The sequence below is a fragment of the Scyliorhinus torazame genome, chromosome 1, assembly GCF_047496885.1.
Source record: "Scyliorhinus torazame isolate Kashiwa2021f chromosome 1, sScyTor2.1, whole genome shotgun sequence".
NCBI classification, from domain to species: Eukaryota; Metazoa; Chordata; class Chondrichthyes; order Carcharhiniformes; family Scyliorhinidae; genus Scyliorhinus; species Scyliorhinus torazame.
In genome coordinates, this window is record NC_092707.1 from 226,287,123 (window position 1) to 226,310,199 (window position 23,077).

Consider the following 23,077-nt stretch of genomic DNA (forward strand, 5'->3'; position numbering starts at 1 on the left):
GTGAGTTAACATTGGAAAACCCACAAATGTAATTAACCATTGAACTTACTTGATTGTTAGGAACAAGCAGCCATTCATTGGAACAGGAGAACTTGCAGCACAAATAGACAATATTTGGAATCCATGGACTGGGTAAAGAGATCGGTAGTTGTTACAGGAATGGTGTAAACAGACAGCAATAAAGCTGTTCATTATACACCCTGCTCAGTTTCCCCTTGCGTTGACTTTAGAAAATGGAGTTGACAATATAAAGGATGGCTATCTCCCATTCCTTATCATTGGCAGAAATTCTATAAATTTAGAATACCCAATTCATTTTTCCAATTAAGGGACAATTTAGCGTGGCCAATGCACCTACCCTGCACATCTTTGGGTTGTGGGGGTGAAACCCACGCAAACACAGGGAGAATGTGCAAACAACACACGGACAGTGACTCAGCCGGGATCGAACCTGGGACTCAGCGCCGTGAGGCTGCAATATTCCCACTGCACCACCGTGCTGCCCCATCACAGCCCAAAGTTAAACTTGATTATCTGAACTCCATTTGCCTTCCAAATGACTCAACTTTCAGTAAGCCCTTGGCAGTCCTTTCAGAGTCAGGTAAATGTACAGGGCAACTATAGTGACTATAGGGTGTAAATGGGTACTCACAGTTTAGAGGGATACTTGCTCAGATTAAGTCAGTAATGTAACTCCATTTTCCCCATTCACCTTCCCACAAATTGTAATCTGTATCTGGACTGATCACTATGTGAAGCAGTTGCCTATAAGTAGGCCATTTGGCCCATCAGCAATGTGTGTGATGTCTCTTTACTAAACATTCCAAAAAATGATCTTACTGTGGCGCTGCATTTTACAATTTTCTTATAAAGATTCAACCAGTCACAGGGGCAAAACATTGCGGGGGTTATGTTGGCTAAACGGTTCACAGTCAACACTGCTCCAACGCACCTCCTCCCCAGTGTCCCAATTATTCCCATTTATAGGTGTACAAATACCCATCATCTGTTTAACAATGTTAATTCTATTAAACTGTAACCGTGTAATTGCCATTAAACCTTAACAATGTATGGCACCACCCTAACTCATCTCACCATAAACACCCTGACACTGTGTTGCCTGACTGCTTATTGGTCAGATGTTATGCCCGTGCAGGCATGCCGATTACAAATTTTTAAAAACCGTATTTGAACCGTATATAAACCATTTAACTGATTTGGAAAAGATTAACTATCAAAATAACTCCAAGCTACCAGGCAGGTTTGTGGATTCAACTGTGTTTTTCTTTTGAGAGGACAAAGACGATCTTTAATTTAATTATGACTCACTGTGGCCTCGCCAGGAGCAAACAAAGTTCTTTAACATCTCATTGTAAGAATGTAAATTTACCTTGGCCTGAACAAAAGCTAAAGCCACAAGTAGCAAAAAGTATCAGAGTGCTAATTTAAACGATCTCAATGTCTCAGCTGGCAATTGACTTGGCATTTGTTACACGGTCACATGATATAATTGCCATCTTTAATCCTTTTAAAATATAGCAAACTGCTACAAATCATGTCAGATCTCCCAGACAGAATGCCAACACAGAACTTCATCCCATAGGGAATGAGGGCACAGCCGTCAAACTGCTGCAATCATCCAGGCTAAAGAAAGGAAAGAGCACACCACAGTTCTTTGAAGGCAAAGAACCTCCTCTTTCCCACCTATCTGGTTCCATCTTCAAGCTTATCTGTGAAACCAATCCCCGGCAGGTCAATGAAAGAAGCCATCATAACTGCTGAGATATCTCTGCAGTTTCAAAACCTTAATTAACGACAATGTAACGATGCAACTATGAAATAACAAGCTTGCTTCAAAACAGAGACTGAGATCCGTTCAATTTTTACAAGTGTTGCTTGTATCTTTATCCGTACATAGTTTTGGTGTGTGTGTGTGAGAGAGAGAGTATGATATGAGCGAAAGACTGAGTGAAACCTAGTTTCTTTAATAATCCACAAGGGGGGCAGCACGTTGGCTCAGTGGATTAGCCCTGCTGCCTCACAGTGCCGAGGTCCCAGGTTCGATCCTGGCTCTGAGTCACTGTCCGTGTGGAGTTTGCACATAGAACATTACAGCGCAGTACAGGCCCTTCAGCCCTTGATGTTGCGCCGACCTGTGAAACCAATCTAAAGCCCATCTACACTATTCCCTTATCGTCCATATGTCTATCCAATGACCATTTGAATACCCTTAGTGTTGGCGAGTCCACTACTGTTGCAGGCAGGGCATTCCACACCCTTACTACTCTCTGAGTAAAGAACCTACCTCTGACATCTGTCTTATATCTATCTCCCCTCAATTTAAAGCTATGTCCCCTCGTGCTAGACATCACCATCCGAGGAAAAAGGCTCTCACTGTCCACCCTATCCAATCCTCTGATCATCTTGTATGCCTCAATTAAGTCACCTCTTAACCTTCTCTCTAACGAAAACAGCCTCAAGTCCCTCAGCATTTCCTCATAAGATCTTCCCTCCATACCAGGCAACATTCTGGTAAATCTCCTCTGCACCCTTTCCAATGCTTCCACATCCTTCCTATAATACGGCGACCAGAATTGCACGCAATACTCCAAATGCGGCCGCACCAGAGTTTTGTACAGCTGCAACATGACCTCATGGCTCCGAAACTCAATCCCTCTACCAATAAAAGCTAACACACCGTACGCCTTCTTAACAACCCTCTCAACCTGAGTGGCAACTTTCAGGGATCTCTATACATGGACACATTCTTCCCGTGTTTGCGTGGGTTTCACCCCCACAACCCAAAGATGTGCAAGGTAGGTGGATTGGCCACACTAAATTGCCCCTTAATTGGAAAAAATGAATTGGGTACTCTAAATTTTTTTTTAAAAAATAACCTACAAGGGAAGTGGGTGTAAAAAATAAATTAACTTTCTCCCTTTTAAAGCCAAAATTCTTGCTGCTGGGTTATTTAAAATTGACTCACTCACATCAAAGGTAAGAAATATACACATTTCACATAAATAAATAAAAAACAACACCTTAAAATTGTCCATGACAACCTGCTTATTGAGTGTCTTAGCCTATTATCATCGTACGCCATTTTATTATTTTTAGGGTTGTTTGTTTTATATTTCAGGCTTTGATTGCAAACCAGCAATTGGATTTTATGGTGTTTCATTGTTCAACTCATTTGGAAAGACTGATCAGTGAAATTCCTAAAGGAACGTTTGACAGCATGGAGAGAATTTCCCATGTTGTACCAGCTTTGGAAGGCCACACGTATTTGGATGTCCAAAGTCTTGACTGTACATCTGATCAGGGTTAGTATGCAAAACCATACCTTGAACAAGTACAGAAAGCAGTTATTAAAATGATTTTCAGAAATCCAAAAATGACTGAAGACAATGGGCATAGCAGTGAGCCTGATAACACCATTGAATACTTAGATTTCAGAACCAGCTTTGCCCTTAGCTGAAACTGTTCAAGTAGAGGTATAACACTGGCATCTACCTGATAATGAGGAAAATTGTCATGGCTTGTCCTGTGCACAACAAAACCAAGAAATGTGATGAAGGCATCATGGATGGCACGGTGGCACACTGGGGATGACATGGTAGCACAGTGGTTAGCGATGCTGCCTCACAGCTCCTGGGTCCCAGGTTCAATTTCAACTTCGGGTGACTGTGCGGAGTTTGCACTTTCTCCCTGTGTCTGCGTGAATTTCCTCCGGGTGCTCCGGTTTCATCCCACAGTCCAAAGATGTGCAGGTTAGGTGAATTGGCGATGCTAAATTGCCCCATTGTGTCTAAAAGATTAGGTGGGGTTACTGGGTTAAGGGGATAGGGTAAAGGTGTCGGCTTAAGTAGGGTGCTCTTGGGCAGCACGGTGGCGCAGTGGTTAGCACTGCAGTCTCATGGCGCCGAGGTCCCAGGTTCGATCCCGGCTCTGGATCATTGTCCGTGTGGTGTTTGCACATTCTCCCCGTGTTTGTGTGGGTTTCGCCCCCACAACACAAAGATATGCAGAGTGGGTGGATTGGCCACAGTAAGTTGCCCCTTAATTGGATAAAATGAATTGGGTACTCTAAATGTTAAAAAAACCAAAACAAAATAAAAAAAGGAGGGTGCTCTTTCCAAGGGCTGGTGCAGACTTGATGGACTGAATGGCCTCCTGCTGCACTGTAAATTCTATGACAATGCTAAAAGTGATATTTTCTCAGCAATAACCTGCTGACTAGTGCTCAGTTTGGGGTCCTCTTGGAGCTCTCTGCTCCCCATCTTCTTACAAAAATTGATTAAAGAGCTGCTTTTGAGAGGCAAGGTGAGGCTGATTGCACCTGATGTCAAGATAGCACTTTACTGAATTTGGCATGAAGAAGCCCCAGCAAGGGGGCCTCGGTTTTAATCAACAGTGAGGGACAGGAGGATGTGACTGTGAGTGAGATAGGTAAAGGGACCGAGTGGAGGAGTCTCAGCCTTTGTAATTGTCAAACAGGTTTGAGGTGCTCACAACTTGTTTGGACAAATACGAAGTCTGCAGGCTGACTAGGCTGACCATGGTGTGATGAATGTAAGATTTTAGATATATTGGATTGTAAGTATTTGGTGAAAGGGTGGCACGGTGGCACAGTGGTTGGCACTGCTGCCTCATGGCGCTGAGGTCCCAGGTTCGATCTCTGCCCCAGGTTACTGCCGATATGGAGTTTGCACATTCTCCCCGTGTTTCCGAGCATCTCACCCCCACAACCCAAAAAGATGTGCAGACTAGGTGGATTGGCCGTGCTAAATTGCCCTTTAATTAGAAAAAAAATAATTGGGTGCTCTAAATTAAAGAAAAAAAATAAGTATTTGGTGAAGTAAGGGTTAAAAGCCTAGGCTGAAGTGTGTTTGACTGCTGCAGTCATGTTTTTAAGAGATTCTCGGTTTGAAAGACAACAAAGCTTTTAGGAGCTGTAGGTGCAAATAGCCATTGTAAAAGCTTGGGCTAATACAATTTTGTTTTGATTAGTTAATTCATTTTCAACTAAATGAGATGATGTCATTTCTGGGTGGAGCTAAGGCATCAGGCATTTTGAGAAAGCATTTTGAGTTGAATTCTGATCTGGCTGAAAGTGTGCACAGTGAAACAATCCTGCTCTCACTGTAAATTAGTTAAAAGAGATTAACTGTATTTAAAGGAGTGCAGACTTGTCGGAGGACAAGGGAAAGCTGAAACAAGCCAGTTGAAAACATATTTTGAAGACATCCAGCCGGATATTCTGCCGGGGATTGGACCGGAGTCAGATCTGTTTTGTAAAGCAGTGGCAAGAGATCGTTTTCTCAAAGAATAACTCTGTAAAGCAAGTATTACTCTGGGCCATTGGTATTTAAGGTGGTTTGAGAGCTGAAATGGGTTATTTTCTTGTTGTTTAAGTAGGAATAAAGATAGAAATTAAGGGTATTGTATACTCTGTATTGAATAGTATTGTTTGAGGGATAATTGTAAGCTATTTCCGTGTGTGATCATAGATCATAAAATTTACAGTGCAGAAGGAGGCCATTCGGCCCATCGAGTCTGCCCCGGCTCTTAGATAGAGCACCCTACCCAAGGTCCACACCTCCACCCTATCCCCATAACCCAGTAACCCCACCCAACACTAAGGGCAATTTTGGACACTATGGGCAATTTAGTATGGCCAATCCACCTAACCCGCACATCTTTGGACTGTTAAAGATTTTAATAGTGTTAGTTGTAAAGTTTGTTTTAAAATACCATATCCCTATTTATTCGCGTAATCACTCTTGGAGCGAGGTATCCTTTCCTCACCGTCTTACAAAATTCTTACAAAGTCTTACAAAATTTAAATAAAGTATTGGGGTTTCTGTCCCGTTTCCTAGCTACTGTTGGGGTCTGGTCTGGGATTATAATAATAACATCATGGTAAAGGAATCTATTCAAACAGAAGGGGCAAACAGGAATGTAGTGTTAGTAGGGGCTAGTATAGTGAGAGGGTTGACACTGTTCTTTGCAGCAAAGAACGAGATCCAGAGGCTATATTGCCCACCTGGTGCCAAGGTTTAGGACATCTCCTTAGGGCTGGAGATGAACTTGCAGTGGGTGGGGGAAGATCCAATCGCCATGATCCATGTAGGTATCAATGACATAGCGGAACAAGGAAAGAGGTCTTGCCTTGTCAGTATGAGAGGCTAGGTACCAAATTTAGAAGCAGAAATTCAAAATTGATAATCTCTGGATTACTACCTGAGCCATTTGCAAATTGGCATAGGAAAAATCAGATTACAGAAATGAATGCGTGGCTCAAAAGAGTATGGGAGAAGTGTGTTCTAGTTTGTGAGGCACTAGCACCAATACTGGGGTAAATAGGGGCTGTACCGTTGGGACAGACGACAGCTGAACTGTGCTGGGATGAGTATCTTTGCAAATCAAATAACTAGGGAAGTAGCCCATTTGACAGGACAGCTGGTTCACGGTGCAGAGCAAGGCCACGGATAACCTCATAATGCTCACTTCTCCAGCTTCCACCCTAAACACATTAAAGAAGCCATCCCCTATGGGCAAGCGCTCCGTATACACAGGATCTGCTCAGACGAGGAGGAGCGTAACAGACATCTACAGACGTTGAAAGATGCCCTCGTACGAACGGGATATGGCACTCGACTCATCGATCGACAGTTCCAACGCGCCACAGCGAAAAACCGGACCGACCTCCTCAGAAGACAAACATGGGACACAACCGACAGAATACCCTTCGTCGTCCAGTACTTCCCCGGAGCGGAGAAACTACGTCATCTTCTTCACAGCCTTCAACACGTCATTGATGACGATGAACATCTTGCCAAGGTCATCCCCACACCCCCACTACTTGCCTTCAAACAACCGCGCAACCTCAAAAGAACCATTGTTTGCAGCAAACTACCCAGTCTTCAGAACAGTGACCACGACACCACACAACCCTGTCATGGCAATCTCTGCAAGACGTGCCAGATCATCGACATGGATACCACTATTACACGTGAGAACACCACCCACCAGGTACGCGGTACATACTCGTGCGACTCAGCCAACGTTGTCTACCTCATACGCTGCAGGAAAGGATGTCCCGAAGCGTGGTACATTGCGAGACCATGCAGACGCTGCGACAACGAATGAACGGACATCGCGCAACAATCACCAGGCAGGAATGTTCCCTTCCAGTCGGGGAACACTTCAGCAGTCAAGGGCATTCAGCCTCTGATCTCCGGGTAAGCGTTCTCCAAGGCGGCCTTCAGGACCCGCGACAACGCAGAATCGCCGAGCAGAAACTTATAGCCAAGTTCCGCACACATGAGTGCGGCCTCAACCGGGACCTGGGATTCATGTCACATTACATTCATCCCCCACCATCTGGCCTGCAAAATCCTACCAACTGTCCTGGCTTGAGACAATTCACACCTCTTTAACCTGGGGTTACCCCATCTCTGGATCTGTAAAGATTTAATCACCTGCTAATGCTCGCATTCCAAGCATTGTTTGGCATCTTTGAATTTGTCTATATATGTGTTTCTGGAACAGACCTCTTCATTCACCTGAGGAAGGAGCAGCGCTCCGAAAGCTAGTGACATCGAAACAAACCTGTTGGACTTTAACCTGGTGTTGTAAGACTTCGTACTGTGCTCACCCCAGTCCAACGCCGGCATCTCCACATCAAGGCCAGCAGCATGGGTTCAATTCCCATACTTGCTGAGATGATTCATGAAGGCCCCACCTTCTCAACCTTGCCCCTCACCTGAGATGTGGTGATCCTCGGGTTAAATCACCACTACGGTCATCTGGGATTATGGTGATTTACTATCCTCCAGAGAGTGAGAATGGGGAGTTAATAAATATGCATCTGCTTTTACTATAGAGGATGCAAAATACATTCCTTGATACCTGTAAATCAAGAGGTGGGAAGGAGAGGGGAACTTGGTGAAATTGCAGTCACTAGGAGGCTGTACTGAGCAAATTGATGGATACTGATAAGTCTCTGTCCTTAAAAGAAGTGGCTAATGAGGTATTAGATGCATTGGTGTTAATTTTCCAAATTTCGCTAGATTCTGGAAAGGTTCCATCAGACTAGAAACTAGCAAATCTAAACCTTCTATTCAAGAAGGGAGGGAGGCAGAAAATAATACGCTATCGGCCAGTTAGTTTGACATCTGTCATACGGACGGTGTTAGAATCAATCACTAAGGAGATTTTAGCTGGACACTTCGAGAAATGCATGGTAATTGGGGAGAGTTAGCATGGTTTTATGAAGGAGTAACAAACACGACAGAAGGAGACCATTCAGCCCATCAAGTCTGCACCGACCATCTGAAAGGGCACCACTCCCCTGTCTTATCCCATTAACCCCAGCTAAGCTGCACATCTTTGGACAATAAGGAGCAATTTAGCATGGCCCTGCAGATCTTTGGACTGTGGGAGGAAACCAGATCACACGGAGGAAACCAATGCAGACACGTGGTAAAAGTGCAAACTCCACACAGTCACCCAAGGTCAGAACCAAACCTGGGACAATGGTGCTGTGAGGCAGCAGTGCAAACCACTGTGCCATCATGTCGCCATGATAAAGGAGAGCCAGTAAACGTATTTGATAAGGTGCCACATCAAAGTTGATTGTGGAAATAAAAGCTCATGGTGTAGGGTGTAACATACTAGCATGGATTGGCTGGCAGAGAACAGAGCATGCATAAATGGATCTTTTTCTCATTGGGAGGATGTGACAAGTGGAGTCCCACAGGGGTCCTTGCTGGAGCCTCAACTTTCTACAATTTATATCAATGACTTAGGAGAGGAGAGTGAAGGCAAGGTAGATAAATTTGCAGATTTAAAGATAGGGAGGAAAGCACGTTGTGAAGAGGACATCAGGGGCGTCATTCTCCGACCCCCCAGCGGGTCGGAGAATGGCCGTTGGCCGCCGTGAATCCCGCCCCCGCCAGTTGCCGAAGTCTCCGAAGGGAGAAAAGTCGGCGGGGCGTTAATGGCGCCGCAGACGTCGGAGAATGGCACGGGTCTGCGCAAGGCAGCCGATTTGGGGCCTGCCGATATTCTCCCTTCCGGATGGGCCGAAGTCCCGTCGACGTGATGACCGGTCACGTCGACGTAAATCAAACTTCCTTTTCATCGGCGTGAACCTGTGCTCCAGGTTCACGCCGACCAGCGTGGAGGTGAGTGACGGCCTGGGGGGTTGGCCGCTGGGCAGGCGATGGCATGGCCGCAGTCTGAATGTGTGGGGGAGAGGTGTGTGTAGGGTTTTGTGTGTGTGTGTGCGGCGGGGGGGGGTGGTTAGAGTGGGCTGGGCTCCGGGGGAGTGCCGGGAGGGGGGTCCGTGCCGGGGAGGAGGATGGGGGGGTCCGTGCCGGGGAGGGGGATGGGGGGGGGGTCCGTGCCGGGGGGGAGGAGGATGGGGGGGTCTGTGCCGGGGAGGGGGATGGGGGGGGTCCATGCCGGGGAGGAGGATGGGGGGTGGTCCGTGCCGGGGAGGGGGTTGGGGGGGGGTCCGTGCCGGGGAGGAGGATGGCGGGGGGGGTCCGTGCCGGGGAGGGGGATGTGGGGGGGTCAGTGCCGGGGAGGAGGATGGGGGGGGGTCCGTGCCGGGGAGGAGGATGGGAGGTCCGTGCCGGGGAGGACGATGGGGGGGGTCCGTGCTGGGGAGGAGGATGGGCGGGGGGGGTCCGTGCCGGGGAGGGGGATGGGGGGGTCCGTGCCGGGGAGGGGGATGGGAGGTCTGTGCCAGGGAGGGGGATGTGGGGGGGGGGGTCCGTGCCGGGGAGGGGGATGCGAGGGCAAGTGAGTTGGTCCACCTGGCCAGGTGCCGGCCTCCAACAGTTGGACCCATGCGGTCCATGCCACCTGGCTGGGGGGAAGGAGGGGATATTGTCAATGATGACATGTCATCATTCCCCCCCCCCCAGGCCGTCATGTTTTCCGATCATCCAGCGATGTTGGCCGCCGTGGCGGCAGCCGCTAATGTCTATGTTGCCCTGGATGAGGAGGAGGAGGAGGAGCGTGCCAGAGAGGCGGGGCAGGCGGCAGCCGCCCAGGCTGGAGGGACACCTGACCGACAGGACGAGGAGGGGGAGGAAGACCCCACGGCAACGGACGCACCCGAGGGCGCCCCGTGTGTACCGGCCCCGGCAGTCATACCAGGACCTCACGGACCGGGAATGCAGGAGGAGACTCCGGATGAGGCGGGAAACCGTGGCACACATCTGCCACCTGCTGGCACACGTGTCACCGCGTGGCACTGGCGGGGGCCACCCTCTCCCCGTGTCCATCAAGGTTACGGTGGCCCTGAACTTTTATGCAACGGGGTCATTCCAGGCACCGAGTGGGGACCTGTCCGGCATATCGCAGACATCGGTGCATCCGGGCAGTGACAGATGCCCTATATGCCATGGCGCACCGCTACAACCTCTTCCCTGTGGACCGGGCCAGCCAAGATGCCCGGGCCGTGGGCTTCTCTGCCGTGGCCGGGTTCCCCATGGTCCAGGGCGCGATTAATGGGATGCACGTCGCCGTGCGGCCACCTGCAGATAACAGGGCCGTGTTCACCAATAGGAAGGGGACCTATTCGATGAACATACAGGTGGTCTGCGACCACCGCATGATGATCCTGCACGCCTGCGCCCGTTACCCAGGCAGTGTACACGACTCATACGTGTTGTCACGGTCATCCATCCCCGGCATGTACGAGGGACGCCATCCCCGGCTGAGGGGCTGGTTGCTGGGCGACAGGGGCTACCCATTGCGATCGTGGCTGATGACGCCTATACGGAGGCCACACAATGAGGCGGAGAACCGCGACAATGATGCCCATGTAGCGACAAGGGGAGTGATAGGTGCTTTGGCGTGCTGAAGATGCGTTTCAGGTGCCTGGACCTCTCTGGGGGCGCCCTCCAGTATCGGTCAGATAGGGTCGGCCGCATCATTGTGGTGTGCTGCGTCCTGCACAACATAGCCCAACAGAGGGGCGATGTGCCGCAGGCAGAGGAGGGCGGAGTGGAGGAGCAGCAGGAAGAGGCGCAGTCCTCCCCAGATGAGGGGGATGGGGGCAATGGTCAGGGCAGACGGGCTAGACACAGGCGGGTGGCTGTCCACCGTTACCAGCTGGCCCAGCGGGCACGGGACAGACTGATAGCCGCCCGCTTCACTGACTAGATGGGCGTGGGAATCGGGTAGTGTGGCCACAGACCGCACACCATGGCAACAGCCGACCACCCACGCCCCCCCACCCATCCACCCACCCAGCACCCTCACCCCCCTCCCCAACCCCACCCACCCCACCCGCATGCACACCACCCCCCCCATCGCCGATCTACCTGCGGCACAATGGCCGGGCTCACACAGTTGCGGGTGGACGCGTGTCTATTGCAGGCCATGGAGGATGATGACAACCCGCCCTGCGATGATCACCTGGCTCCACATTGTTGGACTATGTCTGACCCATGGCCACAGTACCCCCATCCACCCGGACCATCCCTGCATGCGGCTGTGACACTGCAGCGCACGGTCCCGTCCTCTGCCCGGGGGGATGTTGATGGCGGCCCAGGGGGAAGGGGGCAGACTCACCTGGGGCTGAGGTAAGACCACCCCTCACACACAGACCTGCGCTCAATGTACATGACACCCCGCACGCTTTGGACAGAGCACAAAGGCAGCTTCTGTAGGTGTAACATTGACTTTAATAACCAACGGAGTTCATGCACGTGCCCTAGCCCCTAAAACTCATCTGTGCCCTGCACCCGTGCCAACTTACTCAGTGTCTAATTGTTTGGCCTTACGGGCCCTTTGACTACGTGTACGTGGTTCCCCAGACGGTACAGCAGAACTGGAGGTGGACTCCTGTGATTCCTGCCTTCTGACACAGGATCCCTTTCGCGGCCGTTTCCTGCGGCGTCCTGGCCTAGATGGGCTAGGCTGCGGCCCGGGCGACTGGGATGGCGAGCTGCCAGCCTGTCCTGCCCGTTGCCCACCCGATGCACCTGGGGCGGAAGGGGGGGGGAGTCCGAGGTGTTGCGGTGTTCCGAGACCTCCCCTACAGGGGTACCCGGGACGGACCACACCACCTCCTCCTCCCTCGGGGTGCCCGATGGCCCCCAGGCCTCTACATGGGTGGGGGATGCGAACGGACTGGCCATCCGACGCCCCCTCGACATCTGGCGCTGCCAGTCCTGGAGGCCCGTGCTGGTATCGACAGGGATCTGCAGGTTTGCAGCCATGGAGCCCAGGGGGTTGGCAAACCCTGTCTGTGACTGTGCGACGCCGGCTCGCACATGGCCACTGGCGCCGATGCCCTCAGCGATGGCCTGCAGAGACTGGGCCATGGCCTGCAGAGACTGGGCCATGGCCTGCAGAGACTGGGCCATGGCCTGCTGAGACTGGGCCATGGCCTGCAGAGACTGGGCCATGGCCTGCAGAGACTGGGCCATGGCCTGCTGAGACTGGGCCATGGCCTGTTGAGACTGGGCTATGGCCTGCTGAGACTGGGCTATGGCGTTGAGCGCCTCTGCCATCTGGCGCTGGCACTGGCTCATGGCCTCCTGTGAGAGGGCAGCCATGTCCTGGGCCACAGATGCCGCCTGCGCGGAAAGCTCCAGGCCTCGCAAACCGTTCCCCATGTCTGACACCGTCGCACCCATTGCCTCCACCGCGGACGCCACCCGTGCGGTGTCGGCCTGGGTGGCACGCATGACCGGCACCACTCCCAGCTCCTGGACGCGGGTGGACTCCTCCACCTGCGACTGCAGCCGCCGTAAGCCGGCCGTCACCCTCATCGCTCGTCTCCGGATCGGTGGCTGCATCGGATCTATGGGTGGGTGTGGTAACTCCAGGAACCCGGGATCCATCTGGGCGGCAGATGTTCGCTTGGGCTGGGCTGCCCTCCGACCGCCCGGCCCCTCTGCTGCTCCTACCTCCACCTGCTGTACCGGGACGGCTGTGTTGTGCGCACCAGTGAGTGTACCAGACGCCTCATCACTAAAGTGCACAACCGAGGTGAGTGTTTCAGCGATGGTGGAGGGTGTTGGTGACAGCAGTGGCGTTGTGTCGTGCTCTTCGTCCCACTCTGAGTCCATGGCACTTTGGGGTGGGGGTTCGTCTCCACCCATCCACTCTGAGTCACTGTCCGGTATTTCGTCTTCCTGGGTAGTGCTGTCCCGGGTAGTGCTGTCCCGGGTAGGGGTGTCCTGGGTAGGGGTGTCCTGGGTAGTGGTGTCCGTCCTGGGTAGTGGTGTCCTGGGTAGTGGTGACCTGGGTAGTGGTGTCCTGGGTAGTGGTGTCCTGGCTCGGCTGTGACGGGGGCCTGTGGCTGCCCCTCTCGTCGCTCGGCACACGCCTGCGTCGTCGCACCCGCACGTGACGGGGGCGTCGTCTCCCTGTTGCTCCAGGTCTCTCCATCTCCCGTGGTCTCCCAAGGGACATCCTGCGGGTGTCGCATGCCGGAGGGTCCGGGTCTCTCCGTCTCCCGTGGTGTGCGAGGGGCATCCTGCTGGCGTCGCATGCCGGAGGGCCCGGGTCTCTCCGTCTCCCGTGGCCTCCGAGGGGCATCCTGCGGGCGTCGCATGCCGGAGGGTCCGGGTCTCTCCATCTCCCGTGGCGTCCGAGGGGCATCCTGCGGGCGGTCTGCATCTGCGGGGATGGGTGCCTCGACGTTTGGTCCTGCGATACACAATGAAGCATGCATGGTTAGACACGCAGGCAGTGATCAGGTGATATGGGGGAGGGGGATATAGGGGAGGGGGGATATGGGGACGGGCTGTCGGTGGCTCACTTGCTAGTACTGGACCTCTGCATCAGCAACCTCCCGGTCCTCAGGTCTGCCAGCCAGTTCCAGGGCCCTTTCCTCATGTTCGGTCAGTGGCCTCTCATCAGCGGGGCCTCCTCCAGTCCTCACCTGCTCCCTATTGTTGTGTGTGCGCTTCTCCTGTGGGGGGTGGTGGCAGGGGTAAAAGGCAACAGTGTTAGGCAGGTATATGAATGCACGCCATCGGTTGCGCGTGTATTGCAGAGGTTAAGGTTAGGGCTGGATTCACTTGGGGATATGGGGGAGGGGGGATATGGGGGAGGGGGATATGGGGGAGGGGAGATATGGGGGAGGGGGGATATGGGGGAGGGGGAGATATGGGGGAGGGGGAGATATGGGTGAGGGGGAGATATGGGTGAGGGGGAGATATGGGGGAGGGGGGATATGGGGAGGGGGGATATGGGGGAGGGGGGCATATGGGGGAGGGGGGCATATGGGGGGGGATATGGGGGAGGGGGGATATGGGGGAGGGGGATATGGATATCGGGCGGGGGGGGTGGGAGGCTCACCCTGCCTGCTCTGACGAGGTCGTTCAACTTCTTGTGGCACTGGGTGCCTGTCCATGGTGTCAGGGCCGCAGCGGTGACGGCCTCTGCCACCTCCCTCCACAGACGCCGGCTGTGGCGTGGGGCAACTCTGCGGCCGTGCCCGGGATACAGGGCCTCCCTCCTCTGCTCCACTGCGTCCAGGAGCGCCTCCACATCCCGTGACTGGAACCTTGGGGCTGAGCGGCGGCCAGCCATCCAGTCGGGTGTTCCGGTCGGGTGTTCCGGTCAGGTGGGGGGGAGCAGCGCGTCCTTATGAGCCGTCACGCCGTGTGGCATGTATGACGCTGCACGGCGTGAACCACGTGCGCAAGCGCGGATCCCGTCACGTCGCTGCTAGCCCATTTCGGGCCGGAGACTTTGCAACGGTTTTTTCCGGCGTGACGCATGTCAGATTTGCGCCGTTTATTGCGCCGATCGGTGGACTTTGAGCCGATAACGGAGAATTTCGCCCCAGGAATTTGCAGGTGGATATAGTTAGGTTGAGAGAGTGGGCAAAATTCTGGCAATATCAATAATGTGATGAATGTGAAGTTGTTCACTTTGGCAGGAAGATGAAAAGCAGAGTATTTTTAAATGGGGAATAGCTCAACTTCACCTCCTCATGTTCAAGGTTAAGCCTCATGCTGCTCAAGGTGCTGCACAAGGCGCACTTGACTAGACTGTGTATGAGTAGGATCATCTCAGGGGTGGAGGATAGGCTTGAGCAGCCCTCTAGGGAGCCGGCGAATCATTTGGTCCTGCCCAAGCTTGCTAAATTTGGGTCTCCTTTTTTGGAACAATGTCAGGGACTCTGGGTGTTAATGGCCAAGGTTGGCCATTTTTGGAGTGTTGGACTTACCGATGCTGCAAGCGGGGATGGAAGCAGATATCTTGGCCTTTGCCTCGCTAATAGCACGGAGGCGAGTCTTGCACGGGTGGAGGTCTGCCTAAGGCTTCGGCCTGGTTTGGGGACCTGATGGAACTTCTGTACCTTGAGAAGATCAAATACGCCATGAGGGGGTGGGTGGATGGGTTTTACTCAAGGTGGCAGCTTTTATTGCCATTTTCAAGGGAGCTGGTTACCGTCGGCTGTTAGGGGAGGGGAGGTGGTGGGTTGGTCAGTCTATTCTAGTCTTCTTTGTGAGGGGGAGGATTTGGGGGTAGTCTTGCTATAAAACTGGGTTGGGATGGGTTGTGTTGTATGATATTTTTGTAATAATGAAAATTTTGTTTGAACATAAATATTTTTTAAAAAGCAATTCCGAGGTGCAGAGGGATCTAAGTGTTTGTGCATGAGTCAGAAAACGTTAGTATGCAGTTACAGCAAGCAATTAAGAAGGCTAATGGAATGCTATCCTGTGTTACAAGAAGAAAAGTAAGGATATTCTACCCCTGAGATGAACCTACTCATATACAGGACATTTGTGAGACAGCGTCCCAAATATTGTGTGCAGTTTTGGTCCCCTTATTTAAGGAAGGATGTAAGTGCATGGAGGCAGTTCAGAGGAGGTTTAATCGATTGATACCTGGAATGAGTGGGTTGTCTTATGAGGATAGGGTAGACAGGCTGGACTTGTTTCTACAAGAGTTTAGAAGAGTGAGTGGTGACTTTTTAAAATAAACTTAGATTACCCAATTATTATTTTTTTTCCAATTAAGGAGTAATTTCGCGTGGCAAATCCACCTATCTTGCGCATCTTTGTGTTGTGGGGTGAAACCCACGCAGACACGGGGAGAATGTGCAAACTCCACACGGGCAGTGACCCGGGGCTGGAATTCGAACCCGGATCCTCAATGCCGTAGGCAACAATGCTAGCCACCGTGCCGCCCGAGTGAGTGGTGACTTGATTGAAGTATATAGGATCCTGAATCATCCTGATAATATGGACATGGGAAGGATGTTTCCTCTTGTGGGTGAGTCCAGAACTAGGGGGCACTATTTTAAAATTAGGGGTTGCCCTTATAGAACGGAAATTAGGAGAATTCTTTTCTCTCAGAGTGTTGTGTGACTTTGGAACTCTGTCTCAGAAGACGGTGGAGGCTGGGTCACTAAATATTTTTAAGGTGGAGCTACATAGACTTTTGTTAAGCAAGGGAATCACAGGTTATCAGGGATAGATTGGCCTGTAGAACTAGAAACACAAACAGATCAGCCATGATCTTGTTGAATGACGGGGCAGGCCAGAGGGCTCGGATAGTTTACTACTGCTCGTATTTCATGAGCTGGATTCTCCGCCGATGGGATCCTCCGCTTCGCCGGCAGCACACTCAAGCCTGCGGATTTCCTGTTACTAATGTTTTAAATAAATGGAAGAAAGTTTAGTATGCAAAAATCAGCAAAGCAAACGTCAATTCTATCTATCTTATGCACAAACATCCAGAATTAACACGAGGTAAATAATAATTACCAGGCCAACTATGGCCGAACACACCACAAACTTCACAGTAAGTGGCAGATACAACCAACATATGTGTCGCAAATTGTCTTAGCAACCCACCTAGGTAACAGTTATTGTGGTGAGTCATGAAAATCTCTTTCTCGGGAGGAATTTCAGCTCCTCTTCTACCCCCCCCCCCCCCCCCCCCCCAGCCCCACCCCTCAAGTTCCATGGTACAATCAAAACTCCAAAGGCCCCACCCCACACAGTAGCATGGAGCTAATGGTAGAACGTCAACTGCATGGAGCCAACCTACCACTTCAATTGCTCCTGACCCTTGAACTGATCTGTCTCGTTAATGCCTCCCAATAGGGTTCTGCCCCAGGCAGGGTCGAATGTACCTGAGCACTCAGAGCATTCAAAATTAGATGGATGAATTAGTTACACAGACATGGTTCCAAGGTGATCAAGGATGGGAACTAAACATTGAGGGTTATTCAGTTTTTAGGAAGGACAGACAGAAAGGAAAAGGTGGTGGAGTTATACTGTTGAAGAAGATATTGATACAATATTGAGCAATATTGAGCAAAGAGTTCAGCACAGATGATGTGGAATCTGTCTGGGTTGAGTTAAGAAACATCTAGGGGCAAAAAACATTCATAGGGATGGGACACAGACCACCAAACTGCAGTGGTAATGTTTGGAATAGCATTAGACAGGAAATCAATGGTGCATGTGATAAAGAACATCTGTGATTATGAGTGACTTTAATCTGCATAAAGATTGGTTCAGTCATATTAGTCGCAGCACAATGGAGGTGGAATTTCTGGAGTGTATCCGGGACCAATACATTGAGGAACCAACAAGGGAACAGGCCATCTTGGACTGGGTATTGAGCAATGGGAAAGGATTAGCTGGCAATCTAGTTGTGAGAGAGCTCTTGGGGATGAGTGACCATAATATGATGTACTTCTTTATGAAGGTGAATAGTGAGGTAGTTGATTCTGAGGTCAGGGTCCTGAATCTCAGTAAAGGTAACTATGATGGTATGAGGCATGAGTTGGCTATGATGGACTTGCAAACATTACTGATAGGAAGGACAGTGAGTGGACAGGCATTCAAGGAACAAATAGGTGAACTCCAAATGTTATTTATTCCTTTTTGGCACAAGAGTAGAAAGGGAAGTGTGTCCAAACCATGGTTTACAAGGGAAATTAGAGATAGTATTCGATTGAAAGAAGAGGCAAACAAATTAGCAGGAGAAGGCAGTAGACCTGAGGATTGGGAACAAAAATTCAGCAAAGGCAGACGAAGGGATTGATTAAGAGGGAGAAAATACAATATGAAAGTAAGCTAGTAGGGAACAAGGGTGGCACATGGCACAGTGGCTAGCACTGCTGCCTCATAGCTCCAAGGATCCAGATTTAATTTTGGTCTCGGGTAACTGTCTCTATGGTGTTTGCACATTCTCCCCGTGTCTGCTTGGGTTTCCTTCAGGTGCTTTGGTTTCCTCCCACAGTCCAAGATGTGCAGGTTAGGTGGATTGGCCATGATAAATTGGCTCTTAGTGTCCAAACGTTTAGGTGGGTTTACCGGATGGCGGGGATAAGGTGGAGGCGTGAGCTTAAGTAGGGTGCTGTTTGCAAGAGCCATGCAGGCCCGATGGACTGAACGGCCTCATCCTGCACTGCAGGGATTCTAAGATAAAAACTGACCGTAAAAGTTTCTATAGATATGTAAAGAGAAAAAGATTGACAAAAAATAATGTAGGCCCCTTACAGTCAGAAACGGGGGAATTCATAACGGGGAACAAAGAAATGGCTGAGGAACTAAATTCATACTTTGCTTCTGTCTTCACAAGGGAAGACGTGAAAAATATACCGGAAGTACTGAGCAACACAAGTTTTAGTGAGGGGCTGAAGGAAATCAGTCGTAGTAAAGAAATAGTTTTGTGGAAATTAATCTGATTGAAGGCAGATAAATCTCCAGGGCCTGATTATCTTAATCCCAAAGTACCGAAGGAAGTGGTCCTAGAAATAATAGATCCATTGGTGGTCATTTCCAAAATTCTTTGGATTCTGGAATGGTTCTTACAGATTGGAGGGTAGCTAATTTCAGCCTGGTATTCAAAAAGGGAGGTAGAGAGAAAACAGGGAACTGTGGACCATTGAGCCTAAAGTCAGGAGTAGGGGAGTTGCTAGAGTCCATTATCAAGGATGTCATAGCACAGCATTTGGAAAGCAGTGGAGTAATCAGCAAAGTCAGCATGGATTTACGAAAGGGAAATCATGCTTGACAAATCTACTAGAATTCTTTGAAGATGTAACTAGTAGAGTTGACCAGGGAGAACCAGTGGATGTGGTTTATTTAGACTTTCAGAAGGCATTTGACAAGGTCTCACATAACAGATTACTATGTAAAGTTAAAGCACAAGGGACTGCAGGTAGTGTCTTGAGATGGATATAAAGTATTTCAGTGACTGTAAAGTGGTATGAGATGTCCCTATGGCTTGAAAGCTGCTTTATAAATCTCATTTTTCCGTTTTTCCTTGGTAGATAATAATCATGCTTTAAAATAACTTAATTCAGTTAATTAAGTTTCCATTGCCTAATGCCTGACATATTGGAACCGTATTAGCATATAAACTATGAATTAAAAATTGCATTTTTCATTTCTCAGATAATCTGCCTCAGGAAAATGAAGGCTAGAATGGACATAGAGACCTGGAGATGGACAACTCAATATCACTTATCAGCATCTTTCCAGAATGTGTTAATGGCACTTTATAATCTAATCTAATGAAATGCTTCCTTGGAAAAATCATTTTTAGGCCAGGATCAAAAATTCCTTCTGTGTATTATTAAATCTCTGCCCTGATCTACAGTAACTTCAAACATTAGTTTACGTATTGAGGAGCCTCTGCAGTGCCCAAACTGAGGTCTTAATCTGCAACACTGGTTTAGCACATTTTGGTGAAGGAATTGAAGTATGTGCCAGGAACAGCTGCCTGGAGACTCTTCAGGGGGTGATTGCTATTCAGTAAAATGGTTTCACATCATTTTGGTGAGTAATGCTTTGACAACGTCTCCCACAGCAACCAGCTGAACAGGAATGACCAAGTCGTGGTGAGAATTTTGAGTGCTACTTAAGTCATAATCTGCTTCAAGTGTTGACTTGCTGATTGAGATTGGCTGACTGCACTGTTTGGAGACACTTTGGGAGACATTCAAGGATAGTTTGTCAAGAATTTACCAACCTATCACTATTTATTCTGGAAATTCTCTCAGGAATTCACCCCAAATGAATGAGTCCTGTGCCACTGTATGTTACAGGAGTGGCAGGAGAAAGGTGTCCCCCATCATCCACATGAAAAATTGGAGGAGGAAATGAGATCATACAGAGTAGCACCAGCTGCCTCAGGGGAGAGAGACGGAGAAAGAAAGAAGGCAAGAAAAGCTTTCAGCAGTAGACCCAGGGAGCACTATTCCCACATTCACATGACCCAAGTGTGTTATTTTTAAAGGATAGGCTTGCAGACCATGAAAGTAGAAACACACAAGAGCTTTATTGGAAAGGTGTTTACTTAACAGGCTGTAAAGATAGACTGCTCACTTGCCTGCGCACACGGCCGGTAACATCATCAATATGTCACGTGATCGGACTCTTAAAGTGACCTTGTTTCAACTAGGAACAAACACATTCCTCCCCTTTTACATTAGATGTTCCGCAATGAAACACAGTCTGATGTTAACAATCAAAATTTACAATATGAAGAATTAACAAACACAACAGTCAATAAGTTAGATGTTTTGGTGGATGTCCATTTCTATGTGGTTGTCAGCGAACCTCAGGTGTCTGCATTTTCATATTGAGTGCAGCCTCTGGTGTTTTGGGTTGAGATTGGATCTCATCTGTAATTGCCTCTACTGGAATTGACGTAATGTTTGCAGGTTGACTCAGTGTTAAAACGTCCTCAACTGAGGTACTGTCTTCCAAAACTGTTTCTGGTATTGTCAGGTTCACAGGAATATCTAGGTCTTCATTTGGCATAGTTGGTTGTAGTCTCTTGTTTGACTCTGTCTCTGGCAAACTAGTTCTAGTTGCTAAACGTTGATCAGTGTGTCTCCTCCACACTACATCGTCCAAAGTTTGAATAGTGTAGGAGACCAGTCCTGTCTGTGCTAAGACGATGGTAGATATCTACTTATCACTGATGGTATAATTCCTCGCCAATATTTCCTGACCTTCCAGAACAGGCACTGTGTTTAACCCTGTTCTCACGTCACAAAACCTGACTTTGCTGTTTCCTCTCAACAATCACTCTTGTCTTAGGTGGCTTCAGCTGTATGTAACTGACATTTTACCATGAGTAATGCTGGAGAACTTTGGGTTGTTGAATGTGTTGTATTCCTGTATGTCATCAGGAATTGGCTCAGTTGTTTTGACAATGATCCTTGCTCAAGAATGCTTCATTATCTGAACAAACCTTTCAGCCAGCCCATTTGTCGTAGGGTGATAAGCAATGGATCAGATGTGTTGGATTCCATTTTCCTTTAGATAACTTGTGAATTCTTGCAAAATGAACTGTGGCCCATTATCACTAACAAATTGTTCAGGGTAACCAAATCTTGCAAAAATCTCACCCAGTCTTTCTATTGTTCTCTCCGAGGATGTTCTCTTCATAATGACGGCTTCAGGCCATTTTTAGGGTGCATCTAATACAATGAAAAACATTTGTTCTTCGAATGGTCCAGCATAAGCGACATGAACTCTGCCATGGCTCTTCTGGTCATTCCCATGGGTGTAATGGTGCTAGTGACAGCAGGTTTCGAACATTTGCACAAGCTAAACACATGCCCGCCTTCTCCTCGATTTTGCTACTGAGCCCTGTTCACCAAAAATAGCTTCTGGCAATCTTCATCCTTTCTGTCCCAAAATGACCTTCATGGAAGTTGGTTTAAGACACATGGAACATACAGTGCAGAAGGAGGCCCTTCGGCCCACCTTGTCTGCACCGACCCACTTAAGCCCTCACTTCCACCCGATCTCCGTAACCCAATAATCCCTCCTAACCTTTTTGGTCACTAAGGGCAATTTATCATGGCAACTCCACGTAACCTGCATGTCTTTAGACACGTTCCCTTAACAATGGTAGAATAATGACCCTCAGCTGTACGGCTAGTTCAAGTCTTCGGGTAACAAATGGCTTCAACTCTGGGTTTGCTCCCACGGTCTTACCACCAAGAACCATGTCCGTAAACTTCTGACAGGAGTGGATTATGTCTGGTGTGTGGATTATTTCTGGTGTACTTCTTACCTTGTCCTGTGGTTACAGGAGTGTTATCAATTTATTCTAAATAGAAAATATTACCACTCGAACTATTCATTGATGACTCGTTATGTCAAATCCCAAATTTCTTTACCCGTCAGTCTGGCCTCAATAAAAGTCGAGATGGATTTGCAGGTACAGCATTAGTTATTTTATTTAGCTTGCAAGCTTTACTCCGTTCACAGCGGCACAAAGCGCATCCTGCTTCGTACACCTCTGGAATCAAGTGAGGCTGTAGAACAAAGGAGTCTGTACTGATACATTCAAATGGCATCAAGTTTCACATACACGATTCCCATAGGTCATCCTATACCCCTCCTGACCTGGTGATACATTCTGATTGGCTCACTTCCAATCCCTTCCTCTGGCCCCTATTACCCAGCATCCTTTTCTCCTCCTTTGGTGGACACACCTCTTCCTTTGCTTTGCCATGCGGTCTGAAATCCTTTGCCTGTGAACTCAACAGAATGAGACTGGCCTATCTCTACATTACAGTAACTAATATCTCTAAAGTAACTATTTTATATCACATTCGTCAGTTACTTAAAGGTAATCTATAGAGTCCATCAGAATTCCCATGGAGATTTGATGACAGCAGCAATGCCCATCTCTGCATCTGGCTCGTTGCTAGAGGTGGAGTAATGGTGTGTGGCCTCAGTATTGCTGTCAGTGGTCGATGACCTGTTAGTAAAGTAAATCTCTGTCCATAAGGCATTGATAAAAATGTTTGATTCCGAAATTGATGCCTCGAGTTTCTTTCTCTATCTGTGCATAGTTCATTTCTGCTTTGTTCAAGGATCTTGATGCAAACACTGGTATTGGCTTCTCTTCATCATTGGGCATTATGTGAAAAACCACTGCACCCACACCATAAGGAGATGTGTCACAAACCAAATTGCAATGGTAACTTCGGACCAAAATGTGGCAAGGTTTCTGACTTTAGTAGTGCCTCCTTAGCTTGTGCGAAGGCCTTCTTGCACTGATCCACCATTTCCATTTCGTGTTTAGACACAAT

General features: G+C 49.2%; 1 protein-coding gene across 5 annotated transcripts in view; it reads left to right on the forward strand.

Moving 5' to 3' along the window:
* The window catches only part of LOC140419219 (cobalamin binding intrinsic factor-like), an 81,223-nt gene extending 58,422 nt beyond the window's left edge, over positions 1-22,801 (forward strand). For all 5 annotated transcript variants that reach the window (XM_072503015.1, XM_072503021.1, XM_072503036.1 and 2 more), the window contains 2 exons: positions 3,140-3,323; positions 19,413-22,801. In XM_072503015.1, coding sequence (XP_072359116.1) covers positions 3,140-3,323; positions 19,413-19,441 — 213 coding nt within the window. In that variant the 3' untranslated portion in view covers positions 19,442-22,801. The remainder of the gene's footprint in view (positions 1-3,139; positions 3,324-19,412) is intronic.
* The last annotated feature ends 276 nt before the right edge of the window (positions 22,802-23,077 follow it).